Source organism: Theobroma cacao, chromosome 3 (assembly GCF_053813885.1).
Source record: "Theobroma cacao isolate CCN51 chromosome 3, ASM5381388v1, whole genome shotgun sequence".
Lineage (NCBI taxonomy): Eukaryota > Viridiplantae > Streptophyta > Magnoliopsida > Malvales > Malvaceae > Theobroma > Theobroma cacao.
The window spans coordinates 32,032,031-32,049,706 of NC_142641.1; the positions used below are offsets into that span (position 1 = coordinate 32,032,031).

General features: G+C 29.5%; 1 protein-coding gene and 1 non-coding gene across 2 annotated transcripts; one reads left to right on the forward strand and one right to left on the reverse strand.

Annotated features, from left to right (window-relative positions):
- Positions 1 to 7,425: 7,425 nt before the first annotated feature.
- Positions 7,426 to 8,887, reverse strand: PNSB4 (NDH dependent flow 6). The gene is made up of 6 exons (XM_007037334.3): positions 8,727 to 8,887; positions 8,588 to 8,635; positions 8,257 to 8,428; positions 8,097 to 8,152; positions 7,927 to 7,998; positions 7,426 to 7,752 (listed from the first exon to the last, which is right to left on the reverse strand). Exons 1-6 carry the CDS (start codon positions 8,820 to 8,822, stop codon positions 7,639 to 7,641), a joined length of 558 nt encoding a protein of 185 aa, XP_007037396.2. The 5' UTR covers positions 8,823 to 8,887; the 3' UTR covers positions 7,426 to 7,638.
- An 86-nt stretch (positions 8,888 to 8,973) lies between these two features.
- TRNAI-AAU (transfer RNA isoleucine (anticodon AAU)) lies at positions 8,974 to 9,047 on the forward strand. The gene has a single exon. It is a non-coding gene; the product is annotated as a tRNA-Ile (tRNA).
- The last annotated feature ends 8,629 nt before the right edge of the window (positions 9,048 to 17,676 follow it).

The window sequence follows — 17,676 nt, forward strand, 5'->3', positions numbered from 1 at the left end:
AATTCATGTTTCACATTATAGACACATTATTTGTCTATTTAGAATTGATGGAAGGGATTCAAACTTTATTCTTTAAGTAAAGAGAATATTCAGCAGCTAAATACACAATAATAATAATAACAATATTATTATTATTATTAAAATTTAATTTTTGTAAATTTTTTGGTTAAATTATGAAATTAATCTCTATATTTCATCAAAATAGTGAATTTAGTCTCAATCTAATAATTGATAGAAATTGAGTCCCTATACTTTTTAAAATTAACCATATAAGTCTAATCATTAATAGTATTAAAATCTTTTTGTTATTTATGTTGATATGATATTTTTTTTATTGATGTGACATTGAATATGATAGAGTATATGTGCCATTGTTAATCAATTTCACAACATTCTTTTCATTGTTATAAATTATGGAACACAAAAATTTAATTCTTTTCTATCTCACAATACTTTTTTCCTAAATCCCAGAAATCTATTTGTATTTTTAATATGTTTCTTTTTCAATCGCATTTAAAACCATTATTAACTCATATTGGATAATTTCATGTCTATAGTTATAAATTGCATGTTAGTGCTTGATCACATTATATCAGCAGTATTATTACATAATTCATGAAATGTCACTTAATCATTGTCATATTATTAAATTCAATGTCACATTAGTAAAAGAATACCATATTAACATAATTAAATGTCATATTAGCTTAAATAATAGAATATTTTCAACACATTCGACTGATATTGTCAATTTTAAAAAATATAAGGATTTAATTTTTACAAATTATTGTATAGAGATTAAATCCACCACTTTGATAGAGTATATGGACTAATTATATCATTTGACTTTTTTTTTTTTAATTTTTGGTATTAATAATTATGAAACATAATATTGTTATAAAATTAAAATTAAATTTTTTTTCTTAAAAATTGACAACAATTTAAAAAGGGAATATTGAACAATCATAAATTTTGGGCTTAATGTTAATGTAAGATCTGCTTGGGCAGTGCAAATTATTTTAGAACCATTGTATCCACAATCAATAATTAAAAATTAAATATTAAGTTGTAATATTTGTTTCTATAAAACATGATTTTTCCCATTCTTTTCAATGCTTTTAAAAAAGGAAAAAATTTTGTAGATGTTATTATTGTTTAAAATATCCATATCTAATTGGAAAAGATCTGGAATATAGATAACATATTTGGCCCACAAGTTGTGCAGATTTTTGAGACCTTTGGAAACGGCATCCATTGGTTTTGGAAACTGACTGAGAAAACCAAGGGAAATGAAATGGAAAAAAAAAAAAATGGAATAAGGTCACATTGCAACGCTGCATGATTTTATATTATCTCCTCTATTCATGGTCGCGTGAATTCAATGCAGATCAGTGTTTTAAATATTGGATCGGATCGATTCAATCAGAAATATATAATAAGTTTGGAAATATTAAAAAAAAACAGAGAAAATACAATGAAAAGTGTATTTTCATATTCATTAGAATGATTGATGAGTAAAAATTGAATTTTCACTCCTGACCATATTTCGGCGCTTTTAAGCTTCTGTCACTGGGTTAAAGTTTCTATAAGAAGGTACTCTTTGAATAATGTTGATTTGAAAGTGTGATACAAGAGAAATTAAAATAGCCTCTGGTAAATTTAATACATAAATATTGTAAGATATAACAAGCTATTTGGTAATATTTTAATTTTTTATAAATAAAAAATTAAATGCTCAATTTTATTAAACCAAAAGTATAGCTTTTAAAGAAAATAAAATAAAATAAATACTTTTTAATAAATTAAAAATAAAAATAAATAAAATCACAAGAAGAAATCGAATTAAATAAAAGAAAGGAACGTGAAAAATATATTTTTCTTTATAATTTTATGAATTATTTAGGGGTAAAGTGAAATCTCTATGGGCTTTTTATAATTTTATGGATTATATTTTTCTTTATAATTTTATGAATTATTGATGATCTGGCTCTGAAATGCGCCATACTTTGATATGATGATAAATAAAATTGGTCGGATGCGAATTGAGGCATAATAAGGAACTTTGGGAATCAAAGAGGCAAGATAAAATTTTTAAAATAAAATAATATTAAAATATTAATATTTAGCCGAATGTCGAATCAGTCATGAAGAAAGATCATATGATTGATCCAAGTGGGGGAGAAGATGTCAAGTCTGACTCTATAAAATACTTGTCATGACATATATGTGATGGATAGCATGTTTACATGCTAGGAAAGTCCCGAAAAATCGACAAAAGTCGATATTATACCTAGAGGTACAACAAAGTTGATATTATACATAGAGGTACAACAAAGTTGATTTAAGTCTCGAATTAGATCAAATAGAGAATTTAAGATGAAATTAAGAATATTAAAGTCCCAGAATGGTTTTATATGGTGATTTGGAGTTCGAGGATAAATTTGGAGTCAAATCGAAATTTTCACTATTCAGGGGTAAAATGGTCATTTGCCACTTGGGGACAAAATGAAAATTTTTAGAAAAGATTTTGGCCCCCATTTGACTTATTGGAGTATGATTTGAGTATTGGAGTATGATTTGAGGTTAAGGAGTGAAAAAAATTTATTCTTGCTATTTTTCAGAGCATAGGGGCAAAATAGTAATTTTTCACCACCAGGACATTTGTACAGCACATGGTCTTCCCTTATCCTCATTTTGACCATTGACTAATCATGTGGTGGAGATAAAAAGATTTAAAATTTTTAAAGTTTTAAAAATAGACCAATGGAAACATGCCACGTGTCAAGCAAGAATGCTTTATTATTTTCCATAAAAATCAGCCCATATTTATCCCATTTTCTCTTCATGTGGCTGGCCATAGTAAGAACAAGAGAGGAAAGGAAAAAAACACAAACCTAGGTGGGAAAATTGAAGGAAAAATGTGGGATTTCAAAGGATCAAGCAATCAAAGGAAAATTTTCTTGATTTTGACTTATGATCTACCTTTCCCATGCATTTCTCCTTATTTTCCATGGTTAAATTTCATGTTTTCATGATGAATTCATGGCTGCCCAAATGGGTATGGAGAGAGAATGAAATTAGATTGATTTGATTTTAAGTTATGTTAGTGTTTTTAGTTAGTTTAGCATATTTAGAAACAAAACAACAAGAAAAGAATTCATTTTTCCCCATCACCATTATTGGCCGAATTTTCTAGGGAGGATATTGTGGCTGAAATTGATGATATTTCATGATATTTGGGTGATATTTGATGTTTGGTGAGGCTAGAAATTAAATGGGAAATTTTGGTGTGAAAATATGAATTTTTACCTAATGTATAGACATGTGTGATTATTGACCCAAGACTGATAAATTGAATCCCATTCACAGTCACTGAGGTAATTTAGATATAATTGGAGTGTAAAAAGTGAGAAGAATTGATTTGGAATTAAATTGGAGATTTTAGCCGATTAGGTCGATTATAGTGTGACTTAGGTCGAATATCACATTTAAGTGATTAATCAGACATTTTGCATCCCATCGCATACATTCATTTATATTTAGAGAGCCTGAAATAGTTTATGATAAATTGACACAATTTATTGAAATTCGTGTCACGTATGATGTATAGGTGGTGAGCCTTCTAACAAGGGTAAAGAGATTGTGCCCGAAGACCGAGAATAGGAGTGTATCGAACACCTAGTACTGTGAGTAACCTTACCATCATTTTTATTATCTAAAGTATGTTTTTAATCGATTTTGGTGAAATTTTATGAAAATGAGTTTAAATGGTAAATCTTGAGTCTTACAAACAAAATGTGTCTACATGAAGAGATTTCATAAATTGTCTCGAAATTGAATGATGATTTTGAAAAATAGAGTAATTGGAGACCACTTGTTATGAATTAAATTTATGATTTGAATCGAATGGCTTATGACAGTGTTTGCATGAATGACTAAATTAGTATTTGTGTTGAAATGTATGAAATGTGTATTTAGCCTTGAAAGGCTATGAATTACAATAATTGCCATATCATGTTATTAAACTTTATTGTATGGTGGATTATATATATTAATTAATCATTGTAGTAGGGAGTTTCTGTGGACCAGCCTTTTTGAGGGGTACGGTAAACCCCATTATATTCTTACCTCGAACGGAGAGGCAAGTAGGGTATCTCCTGGGGTAAAGCTTAGGGTTCACTTCACGCTAAACCACCACGTGAAGGGGAACTCAGCCAACGCCAAGGAACGGTTGTGTTTTCTCAAGCTAAAAATATGTTTTACGTGTACACGAAATTTTTAACAACCTTGACAAACTCGAGTGTACGCCTCTGATCAAGGTATCATCTAGTGTATTTGATGGCATGAGCCAACTATTTATGAAAGTCATAAGCCCTAATGAGAAATTAAATGAAATAGAACTGTTTGCATGGGTTAGGATGAATTTTCAAATTGTAAAATACTTAAAATGATGGGATATTTTAATTGTCTCATTTTACTCGACTTTAGCTTATTTAAATGGTGTTTGCTGACTCACTGAGATTTTATAATCTCACCACCCTCCTTTCCACCCATTTCAGGCTAAAAGTAGGCTGTAAATAGCTGATTCCATTGAGGGCTTCTATTGGATTAGCGTCCTCCACACAGTAGGTTCACAGTTTCTTTAATTCTGGTTAATGTGGGCCCGCTTGATATTGTAAATTTAATAGTTTATTATGCTACAGTATGAATGAATTTATTTTGTTTTTACGTTACAAAAGTATTTACGCATAACTCCAAAATTTCTGTTTATAAGAGAATAAAATATTTTATTGAATATTTGTTTTATCTTCTTATTATATTCAAATAATTATAATTTCATTTTGAATAAAGGTTTTAGATGCCTAAACTTATTTTTAATTGTGAATTATGCGATTGGTACTTGTTTACTACATTTTTAACTGGTTTCGAAATTTTCAATGGAAAATGACCAAAATGCTTCTGTGAGACAAAAATTTTTATTTTATTAGTTTTAAGTTGGAAATAGCTCAAAATCTTTTAGAACATAAAATTTGGCAATAGTTACTCACTGGGGGAAATGAGAAACTGATATTAAGTCTTGCGGGGTTTCGGTTGGCATTTCCGGAGATGAGTGCTCATTGAGCCACCGCGGCGGTTGTCACGGACTCGAGGGGAGTTTCGGGTTGTGACAGGCTCTCTCTAGTTAATTCATTCATACAGTGTTTTTGATCTAGTTCGATAGGACCAACAGAAATCCACTAATTCAACAATACCATGTTTACTTCCAATTGCATTCGTCTTACATTGAAATTGATTTAAGCCAACTAATCTAAATAAGATATTTTACTTTTATTTTTACAATAAAAAGGTTTTTTATAAGCTGGATTTTTTTAGTCCAATTAGTAGACCTGACAAGTGTTAACGTGTCGTAAATGTATCAGACACAATTAGATACAAAACACGTTAAGGCTAAACACGAACACGACACATTTAATATTCATGTCTTAAATTTAAAACACGTAAACGTATACGTTTAATACACGTGTAACATGACACGACACGATTAACACGTTTATTAAACGTGTCAATATATGACACGACATGATTAATAACTCGTTTAACACGATTAAATAAAAATATTTATAATTAAATATAATTTTATTATTTAAATTTAAAATTTATAATTATAAAAATAATTATAACAAAATAAAAATAATAATAACATCAAATAATCACCAAAAGTTAAAAATTAGGATTGAGCATATATAATTACATTATACCCTTTATAAAATTAAAAAAACTTATTAAAATAATTATTTAAAATTATTTATATAAAGTTAAAATAGTTTTTAACTATTAATTTTTAATAGGTTAATAAACGTGTTACATATACACGTTTAAACACAATAACTCGATTAAACACGATAACACGATTAAGTAAACATGTTTAAACGTGTTTTGAACGTATTTTTTGTCTCTGATACGTTAAAACACGAAAATTTTCGTGTCTTAATGTATCAGATACGATTAGACACGAAACACGTTAAGACTAAACCAAAAACTTATTTAACCCGTGTCTTCTTGTGTCGTGTTTAAAATTGACAGGTTTACCAATTAGGATTGGGATCATGTGAGCTTGTGTAACCCAAAATAAATTGAAGCCCATAGGATATATAAAACGCTATGAGCTTACCTGCAAGAATTGATCCACTTCAAACATCTGCTGTTGTTAGCTTGCATGGTCGACTCTCTGTACGCGTCCCGTTTGAGCAGTCATCAGTTTGAACCTCGTCTTGTTTAGATTATTTGGCTTAAATCAATTTCAGTGTAGGACAAATGCTACTGGAAGTAAACATGGTATTGTTGACTTAGTGCATTTCTGTTGGTCCTATCGAACTAGATCAAAAACACTGTATGAATCAATTAACTAGAGAGAGCCAGATCATCAGGAATGCTTCTAGGACTTTGAAAATATTCTGAGACAAATTTTATACCTCTCGGTTATGTGAGTTTATCTCTGAGACTTATCATGCAAGATATAGATTTGTTGATCTTTTTCCAGGCTTGTTGTGCAATTTCCGCTAATGGAATGAAGGAACGAAACTATATACATTCTTTGAGGATGAGATCACGATCTCATTAATAAAGCAACTGATCTTGTCTAGTCTAATGTTGAAATGCAGGATTTGGAATCATTGGTGGATTACATGTGGGGCCTTGTTTGGCAGGAGGGGCAAGGCTTGAACCATAAGCATAACAAAAATGTTTATAGCCAACCAAGTGAGAGTTAAACTGACATCGCCTAGAGAGAGAGTTTAAAGTGAGCTGGATGGGCAATTGAAAAACAGCGTTTTTGGTTACAGAAATGATTTTGTTGGTTGGGAAGAATAATGGTAGAGTTTGGAAGGATTGATTTGATCAACCATTAGAAGTAGTGAAAGAGAGAGCGGCAATTGGAGAAAGGAAGGATCCATTGATTTTGTATGCTTGTACGAGCTCACCATATCAAATATAAGAGATAGAATAGTTTTTGGAGGATGAATGCATACTGCTAGTGTTGTATTCATAAGTATTTATAAAGCTAATTTTACTAGGCAAGGGTAATTACAAGTCTAAACTACATGATAACTAGCTACACCTATTTGAATAATATAATCCTATCAATATAATTACATTTCAAATGAAGTTTGCTATCTGTTCATCTTGGAATTTAAATCTGATTTCTCTCCATTACGGGCCCTCGATGGGCAGCTTCTAAAGGCTGCAAAGTTTATTATGTAGGGTACGGAGAAGCCATTCATAGCATGCGCGGTGAGCTACTGACCAACTATGGAAAAATACAGTTAATCGAATTTTGCACTTTGAAAAATGTTGATTGATCATTCACGCTGGCTGCTTTCTTGTATTTTGGACAACGATTCAGGAGAAATAAGCTGCTCAAGAATATTTTCTGGAATCGATTTTTGAATTAAAAGCAAGTCCACAATCATTCATTTCAAGCATGTAACAAGGTTTGCTGTAAATTAATTTCCTGATCAGCTTCTTTCTGTCCATGCAATATCAAAGTTGATTAAATATACTATACACTTATGTTTGCATGGTCTTTATAATGGAGGAATAGGGAAGATGCAGAAACATTAAAATCAACTCAATAAGCTTCTACTTGCGGCCAGCTTCTTCCAATTCTCTCAGCCCTCCGACCTTCTGCTCAATCTCCTCAATCAGCTCCTCACGCCACAACTCTGCCCTTGCAGATTCTTCAATGTCCTCTTGCTGCATTTCCATAAGCTCAGTTAAAACATATTATGGACTGCAACAACTGAATTGCAAGTGAATTCACAGTAAAAACGAAAATACTGAGTTTTAGTATTTCAATATCATCAATTCTGGAAGGGCTACATATATATATTTGGCTCATGTTTGGGAATTAAATTAAGTGAAGGATACCTTCTCATAAACCCAATGTCCAGTACCATCTCCACCATCTTTCCTGTATACGTCGGAATCATAGTACGGATCCTACGCCATGCTCTTATAAATTAGACTTAATTTTACTCAACATAAGCAACAATTATATATTTGACCAAAGCAAAGTTAAATAAAACAGATTTGCTTACTTTTGTGGAACCAAAAAACAAACATCCCCAGCAAGTGAACATGATGTAGAAAGTATCTAGAGCATAAGCAAAGCAAAAAGTCTTAGTGTTATGTATAATTAATTCAATTAATGCATGAAAAATTGAATCATTAACCGATTTGAATGATTGAAACACTTACAAACGTTCTTAATGGCTTCCTCACTCAGATGCCAGATAGATTTGTTGGTGATAATTTCTCTTTGTGCATCAAGTTGTTGAACATTATGAACTAAAACTGCCATTAGAGGCCAATCTGGGAAAGCATTCGCTTTAACTGAAGCTACCCCTCTTCTGCTGTTGCTGCCTTCAGTCTATATTATTTATCACAAAATTCAAGATATAATGCTGTGAAGTTTAGACAAATCAATCACTAAATAAACGAAATTCTCCCCTTTCTTTTGTTAAGAATAAGAAAAAATATAGAGAAATTTATGAATATGGCATTCGAGTCTATACAGTTAAACACTTACCTGCTGCTTCCCATAATTGAAAAGCCTAGTGCTTGAACATCTCCTAAGCTGCAAATGCATCAAGTAACCATATTTATGCTTATTAATACCAATGACAGAAAGTTCAAAGATCGTGTAAAAGGATAGTGAGAAATATTACCAATCTTGAAGATGGACAGCTGTCCGATTTGGCAGCATGAAGATAACTGTTGATGCATGGTTTTGTGAGGGTGAAGCTTACGATTGCTTCAGCCATTATTTTGAGCGTAGTGTTTTTTTGCTGAGATTTTGGATTTTGCGCCTTTGTTTTGTGGGAGGGAAGGTGGATAACGCAATCATTACCATCCACTCTTAATTCCTAGCATATCATGTGTTAAATAAAAAGACTTTTAGTTGTCAAGACAATTGGCCTATTAGCTCAGTTGGTTAGAGCGTCGTGCTAATAACGCGAAGGTCGCAGGTTCGAGACCTGCATGGGCCATTTTATTAGTTTAGATAAATTTTGTTCTAAATTTACTTTAATCTATACTTTATTTGTTTAGGTTGGTTTAGTCTTTTTCTACTTTTTATTTTAGGGTTCAATAAATAATTAATTTCTAGAGCCCCTTATCTAAACTCCTCCAAGACACCTGTTTATAGTAATTTAAATTTACTTTAATTTATACTTTATTTATTTTCGTTGGTTTAGTCTTTTTTTACTTTTTACTTTAGGCTTCAATGAATAATTAATTTCTCGAGTCCCCCATCTAAATTCCTCCAAGACACCTCTTTATAGTAATTACTACGTTTTAAGGTTTACATTTTTTTTTCAAATTTGTTGAATATTATCATTGTGAATTCTATTCGTTTTTGTTTGTTTTCTCAATAAAGGCTAATGAGAAAAACCAGAAATAATTAAATATAATAAGCATTTGCAAAAAGTCAAAAGGAAATAAAAAACCCAAAAGGTTGATTTTTTTTCTTTTATTGAATGAATAGGTAAATAATGCTTTGTATCTTATCACTGATGATTTAAGATAATTATATTTGGTTAACAATTGCTGATCTCTAAAGATTTAAAATTATCATGTTTAGTATCAGGGGCGGAACTAAAGCATTTTTAGAGGGTGAGCCAAATAGAATAAGACATTAAACAGTCAAAGAGAACTTTATATATAATTCAATTTTCACTCATTTAAAAGATTAAAAAAATTCACAGGACATTGGATATACAAAAAAAAATACATATTAACAGTAATTATGGTATCATACATATATATATATATATATGACTGAACGGAACTATTAAATGAGTCTTTCTCACTCTCTGCGTGTAAGAGTAGAAGAAAAAATAATTTTTCAAACTCAAATAAATTACTTCTTTACTTTGTTTATTCTACACAAAATGAATAGTTTTCTAAGGAAGCTTTCATTTTATTTTCTATTTGCCTCTTAAATTGTTAATTAACATATTAGTTTATTGGGTTGAATTATTGAGATATAATATGTTATGATAAACTATTTGGTTGGACTGTTAAGATATAATATATTATGATAGGCTTAGATTTATATTAAAACTTAGTGGTTTGGGTTAGTACTCATTTTTATGATTTTTTTTATAAATTTGATAGGCTTAACATATTAAGTTAAAATTTACTTGTTGGGCTTAACTAGCAATATGCTGACCATAATGACTTTAATTTCATCAAATGGTTTGAAGAATAAAAATAATTATTAATAAAAAAATTATTTTGAGAGTCATTAAAAATATATATAATAAATAAAATTGTATTGAAAGCAATACAATTACTTCATTTTGACAATTTGTATGTATATCACTTAAAGTTTGCAACATACATGCTAGAACACATTAGTTATTCTGAAAAAAAGAATACATTGATGAAATTCTAAACAATAGTGCAACATTGCAATTTATATTTGAGAATTACATAATAATTTATTAATTTTTAAAAATTAAAATCGTAAAAAATAAAATTCACATAATAGAAAAAAGAAAAACATGGCAAATAGAAGACAAAACCCATATATTACATAATAAAAAAAAGAAAAAAAGAATATAATTGATGGTTTATAGAAATTTGTGGAAGAAAATCTAGAGAGATTTAGAACAAATGAGTAAATAGAATAAAAATAAAATAAATAATATAAATAATAATATAAATTGAAAGAAAAAAAAGCTTTAAAATTGAGTTAGGCATATGAAATCATTTTGTTATTCTTTATTTTTTAAATATTAAATAAAAAATTATTTTGAAAGGGTCATTAAGAAAATTTATAAAAAATTTAAAAAATTTATATAATGTGGAAAAATTTTTTAAAATCCCTTAAGGAAGCACCGCCCCTATTTAGTTTGACATGAAAATTAAATATGCTAAACTAACTAAAAACACTAGCATATCTTAAAATCAAATCAATCCAACATATTTCTCTCTCCAAACTCATTTTGACCAGCCATGAATTCATCATGAAAACATGTAATTTAACCATGAAAAATAAGGAGAAATGTATGGGAAAGGTAGATCACAAGTTAAAATCAAGAAATTTTACCTTTGATTGCTTGATTACTTGAAATTCACCAATTTTCCCTTGAATTTTCCCACCTAGGGTTCTTGTTTTTCTTTTCTCCCTTTGTTCTTCCTTTGCTCTTGGTTTGGCCGGCCATATGAAGAAAATGGGCTATTTTTATGCTAAATTTAAAGCTAAATAATAAATGGTTATAAACTTGACACATGTCACCCTATTATTGGTCCATGTGTCATTTCTTAACTATTAAGCTTTCTCTCTCCACCATATAAATTCTTTCAATTATCCATGATAATATTGGGTAAAATCTATGTGCTGAACAAGTGTTGTGTTTGTAAAATTACAATTTTGCCCTTGAGGTGGTAAAATTACCATTTTACCCCTATATTTCAAAAAATACCGAGATTTCAATTTTTCACTTCTCAACCTCAAATCATACTCCAATAAGTCAAATATGATCAAAATCTTTAAAAAAAATTCTCATTTTGTCCTCGAGTGGCAAAATTATCATTTTACCCCTAGATAGTGAAATTTTCGATTTGACTCTAAATTAATTCTCAAACTCCGAATCACCATTTTAAGTCATTTTGGGACTTTAAAATTTTCAATTTCACTCTAAAATCTCTATTTGATCTAGTTCGAGGCTTAAATCAACTTTGTTGTACCTCTAGGTACAACACCGACTTTTGTCGATTTTTTGGGGCTCTCTTAGTATGTAAACATTCAGTCAATCACATGCATGTCATGACAAGTATTTTATAGAGTCAAGCTTGACATCTTCTCACCCACTTGGATCAACCATATGATCTTTCTTCATGACTGATTTCGACATCCGACTAAATATTAATATTTTAATATTATTTTATTAATAAAATATTATTTTATTCTAAAAATTTTATCTTGTCTCTTTGGTTCCCAAAATACCTTATTATGCCTCAATTCATATCTGATAAGCTTTATTTGTCACCATATCAAAGTATGGGGCATTTCATAAATTCTCCAGCATTATCCATCCTTATGCTTTTGATTGGATAATCAAGAAAGTGTGCCTTGAGCTTTATAATCTATGCAAGGAAATGTGCAAAGGCAACTTTGTGCATAGATAATAGGAAAACATGGGGCTATCTATAGGATGCGTCTACTAATACTATAAAATATCATAATGGCCCACTTACCAATTGTATTGGTCCACAAATATCACCCTAAATTTTTTGCAAGAATGAAGGGGATTCAAGATCAACCTTTGTCATAGAAGATTTAATAATAAGTTTTCCTTGTGAACAAGTTTCACAAGTATAATCCTTGGACAACAAAATCTTTTTATCCTTTAAAGGGTGTCCTTTAGAGCTTTGGATTATCCTATGTATAATCGTAGCTCTTGGATGACCTAGACAATCATGCCAAAGTCCAAACTCATCGAGATTTACTAGTTTTCAAGACATGGTAGTGTAAGATTCAGCAACTCTAATAGTAACACAATACAATCCTATAGTTAAGCCTTCCAACTTCTCACGGATGGTCTTCTAGCTTATCTTATAAGAGGTGATGCATAAACATTCTTTATTTTGCTCATAAATTGTCTTAAGATGATACCCATTACAACGTACATCTTTGAAGCTAAGTGGATTCCTCTTCGATCTATTGCTTAGAAATGCATCCTCGATATGCAAAGTGATGCCATTTGGAAAAACAACTGTGGCTTTCCTAGAGCCATCAATAATCTCAACGGGACTTGATATTGTATAGACATTTGCCTTACGTAATGTCACACTCTAGAAAAAATGCTTGCCACAAAGTATGGTATGTATTGTTGCACTATCAAGCAAACAAACATCTTCTTTTTTCTCAATGGTTCTCATTTGCACTTGTATTGATAACTTTAGGTGTCAAGTATCATAAAAATTTACAAATTAGTCATGGGATTGAAAATTTCAAATAATAAATATGGAATCAATTTCATAATAATTTTATTAAATAACCTCGTTGTTATTCCTTTGGAACAATTAACCAAAGGTAATACATTCAAAAAAAGAAAAAAATGAAGAAAACATTAAAATCCTTAAATCCTAAGTTTAGGCTGTCTTCCACCATTTTGATGCCTTATCTTGTATATTAGGGTCCTCGAAGAAATCAAAGACTTTGAAGGATGTTCTTGCTTTTACAGGAGCAAAGGGAGTAATTTTAATGGAGGAATTGTTAGCTTCGACGTTGGTCATAGCAGTAGAATTCTTAAAGGCATGAGTCTTAACACATTTGCCCTTATCCTTCAGGGATGCCTGGTATAGATCAACAAAGTGCTTTGGTGTACGACGGGGTACGCGACTAGTGTCGAGCCATGCCATTACAATGGCAAATACTGTCCTCATGCTTTTTCACGGGCTTCTTGCCCTTGCCATGATTCAGGCCAAGGTTAGATTGCCTAAGGCGGTTAAGTCTTCTGCCAGCCCTACGTGGGTTATGCCCTTTCTTACGTTCACGACCTTTTAATCGGCTTGTACTCTTACTAGAGCTAGCATTTGCTTTAAGCAATGCTTTCAAGCTAGCAGGTTTAAGATCATGGTTTTTGAGTAGCAATTCATTAGTTTGCTCTGCAGTTAGGAGGACAGAAATCAACTCTGAGTATGTCTTAACTTGATGCTGCCAATATTACTGCTGCAATACAATATTTGAAGCATGGAAGGTGGAAAAAGTTTTCTCTAATAGCTCTGATTCAGTAAGCTTAACACTACATAACTCTAGCTGAGAAACAATATTAAATAAGGTTGAGTTATAGTCTAACACTGATTTGAAGTCTTGCAGCCTGAGATACTATAGTCATCTATAACTGAGGTAGGATCATTATCTTAGTATGATCATACCTCTCTCTCAACCTCATCCACAAGATCTCAAGGTCTCGAATGGATAAATATTGAGCCTACAGGCTCTCATGCAAATGACAGCGAATGAAAATTAGTGCGCCTTATCTTTGTCATTTGTTTTCCTGTCTATAATAATTGCATTAGCAAGACTTTGCCCTTGAAGATGCATCTCCATATTAAGGCACCGAGACAAATAATTGCTTTCACTCACTTCTAGGATGTGGAACTTTGGCTTTCGATATTTGCCATAATTTTACACAGAAAAATGGAACCATAAAGTAATTATGACAACTATAGGGGTTTCACTAGGCCCACCATCGCTTTAGGAGCCGAAGGGATACTCTAGGTCCATTATTGATTTCAAGTCGACTGGACAGTATACAAAAGCAAAATCTAATTGGTTGATGAAGAACCAAGAAAATTACCTTTTCCTTGGGTAATCGTGCTGATAACGTGTTATAAAAAAATAATAGAAACAGGAAGAAAAGGGAGATATTGAGAGAATGCTTTTTATGTATTATTGAAGCAATGCTTAAAGTAAAAAATAACTGTGATACAAAATGAAGGTGGGGTGATCCCTTATTTATAGTTGAAACCCTTAATAGATCAATGGCTATTACAATCTCCTACGAAAATATATCTTAAATTACATTATCTTTTTGATAAATCCCATGTTATCACTTAGATAATTTCCACATGTAGATGAATCTTGAAATATCTAGAATGTGGATAATACATTTATCATTTATCAAATTTACTCTAACTTGAATTGGTCTAATATGGTGTGATATGTCCATATTTCATAACAAATCCTACACTATAAAAGGATTTTTTATCCTTATTTTCTTTTTTTTCTCTTTCTTCTTGATCAACATCTCACCCTTTCTCTCTAAGTGAGCTTCATGTGATCGTCTTCCTCATTAGCCATCGATGTTTTTCGCTGCTAGGATTGCCAAGTCCTTTATTGCGAACCATCACAATCATCAACATTTTTAGAGCGTTGCTTTGGCGTTAGTCACAACCAACGCTAGACCAACGCTCTAACAACCAGATCTAGTCGTGAATAATGCTAGATCGACACTTTATAATGCTGACAACTTCTCTGATAGTCAATGACGCATTTGAGAAAAGGAAAGAAAAGAAGAAAACAAGGAAAAAGGAAAAAATGAAAGAAAAGAAAAAAAGAAATTAAAATTAAAAAATAGTAATAAATTATTAATATTTTAATATTTTAATGAAAATAGAAACTAAAAGATTAAAAATTGAAAATAGAAAATAGAGAAAAAATAAAAAAATAAAAAAATATCAAATATCAAATTAATACTTTAATAATAAATTATTAAATTATTAATATTTTAAAATTTTAATGAGAATAGAAATTAAAAGATTAAAAAAGAAAAAAATTATTAAATTATAAGTCAAGGGTAATTTTGTGTTTTTGTAAAAATATTACTATAAATTATACTAAAGTGTATTTTTGTTTCTGATGAAAATAAATTCTATTGTAATAAAAGGTATTATTGTCATTTTGTTATTTATTCGTTAATCATTTTTATTTTTTTTCTACCAATCAAACATTAGAATGAGTCATAATAGTAATTACTACATTATTTCATTCCATGAACTAAGCTATATAATAATTATTTTATTCTATTTTCGTTTTATTTTATTACCACAAAATAACTATTTTATTTCTTTATATTACATTACGTGAAGCAGTGATGCTGTAAAAGTATAAAGTTGACTTAAGTAATAAATAAGCCTAAATTAATTTTTTGTTAGCATAATGTTCAAAAAAACTCTTAAACTATTTAAGAAAATTTAAATAAGCTCTTATTTCTTTATCGCATTCAATCAAATTTTTATATATTTTTTTAATCAGATAAGTTCTTTTGACTAATGATTGACTAATTGTCATTAGTTAAAATGCTACTTGTCATTTTATATTGACATGGTACTAACATGACGTTGATGTAGAAGATGAAAAATATCATATTGTCATGTTATCATGTCAAATTAGTATATCATCATCAATTGTGATATGTTAGCATACGACATTAGTGTCACGCAATATAGAATGACAAATGACATTTTGATTCAATCAATTATTAATTATAAAAACTTATTTAACTGAAAAATAAATATATAAGGACTTATTGAGCTTAAAATAAAAATATAAGAACTTGATTGAACGTAATAAAAATATAGATCTTATTTGAATTTTTTTAAATAGTTTAAGTACTTATTTAACTCTTTTACCATTTTTTTTTAAGTAAATGACTTTTAAACTTTATAGCATTGTACACCGTAGATGTTAATGTTGCTTTACTTTTTATAATTTCCAAGTTGGAGTTGAACAGAGATTCAATTTGTTGCTTTATTCTTCAGGATTTTCCAATTTAGGGTTCAATATGAATTTGTTGGGTCCCTAGTCTATTTTAATAAAGGAGCCCCTACTAATAGAAATATTATGCATCATTATTTCTTTTCTTACTTGCAGAGTCCCCTACCACTAGAAATATTTTACATTATTTTTTCTTTGCTTAATTGCGAGTCTTTTATTGGCTATAAAGAATATTGGCACGATGACAAAATTAATTCTCAATTTATATTATTATAATATTACTCCCATCTCTCTTAAGTACTTTCTCTTTTTGCAAAAATTTAATCACCTTTGTCCCCTAGGAGATGTCCCATAATTAAAATTTACAACTTTCTACTTAAAGATGTTATGGATTCAAATAAGAGTATAATTGGGTGACTTTATAATCCCAAATTCAACAAACTTTTATCTATTAAAACATGTTATCCTCTCTCCATTATTTAAATTTGGTATAATATTTAAAATTTTTTTAAACTATTTAAAAAATTTAAATTAATTTTTATTCTTTTATTATATTCAATTAAATTTTTATATTTTTATTTTAAATTAAATAAATTTTTATATTTTTATTTTGAACTAAATAAACTTTTATAATTAATAGTTAACTTAGTTAAAATATTACTAATTATTTTATAATATATGATGTTAACGTGATATGTAGATATATCATAATAAATGATGGTGATTAGAGTTGTTAATATGGGTCAGTCCAGCCTAGCCTAACTCAAGCCCTTGTGTGCTAAGAAAATATGGGTTGGGTCGGGCTAACTCATTTTTTATATGGGCCATTAAAACCTCAACCCAGCCCACCCCTTGTTAGCTCATAGACTAGGTTGGTTCAGTTTATTTTTTTTTTGTAAAAAAAATCATTTTTATAATTTTACTTAATAAATTTTCTATTAATAAATTATTTTATAATTTAATTCATAAATTAAAATTATTAATTTGATAAGTAAAGATTAAACATATTGAAATATATAAAATAAGTTATATTATTGATAACTAAATTATTAATTTTATATAGTTAAATATATAAAATTATTAAATTAATTAAAATTATTAATTTTTGAGCCCATAAGGCTGGCCCGCCCCAACCCATCCTAGCCCACTGATTTTGGTGGGTTGACCCATCTAGGTCCGATTTTAATATGAGTTTAAATTTTTAAGTCTAGTCCACCTCATATTTAATAAAAAACGAGTCGACTCAATGAGCCAGGTCTATTTTGATAAGTATAATGATGATGTGACATATTAATATAATATAATAACATTATCATGTAGTATTTTTTACTTTTCACTTGTAGATATAAAAATGATAAATAATATTTTGATTAATGATAATTAAT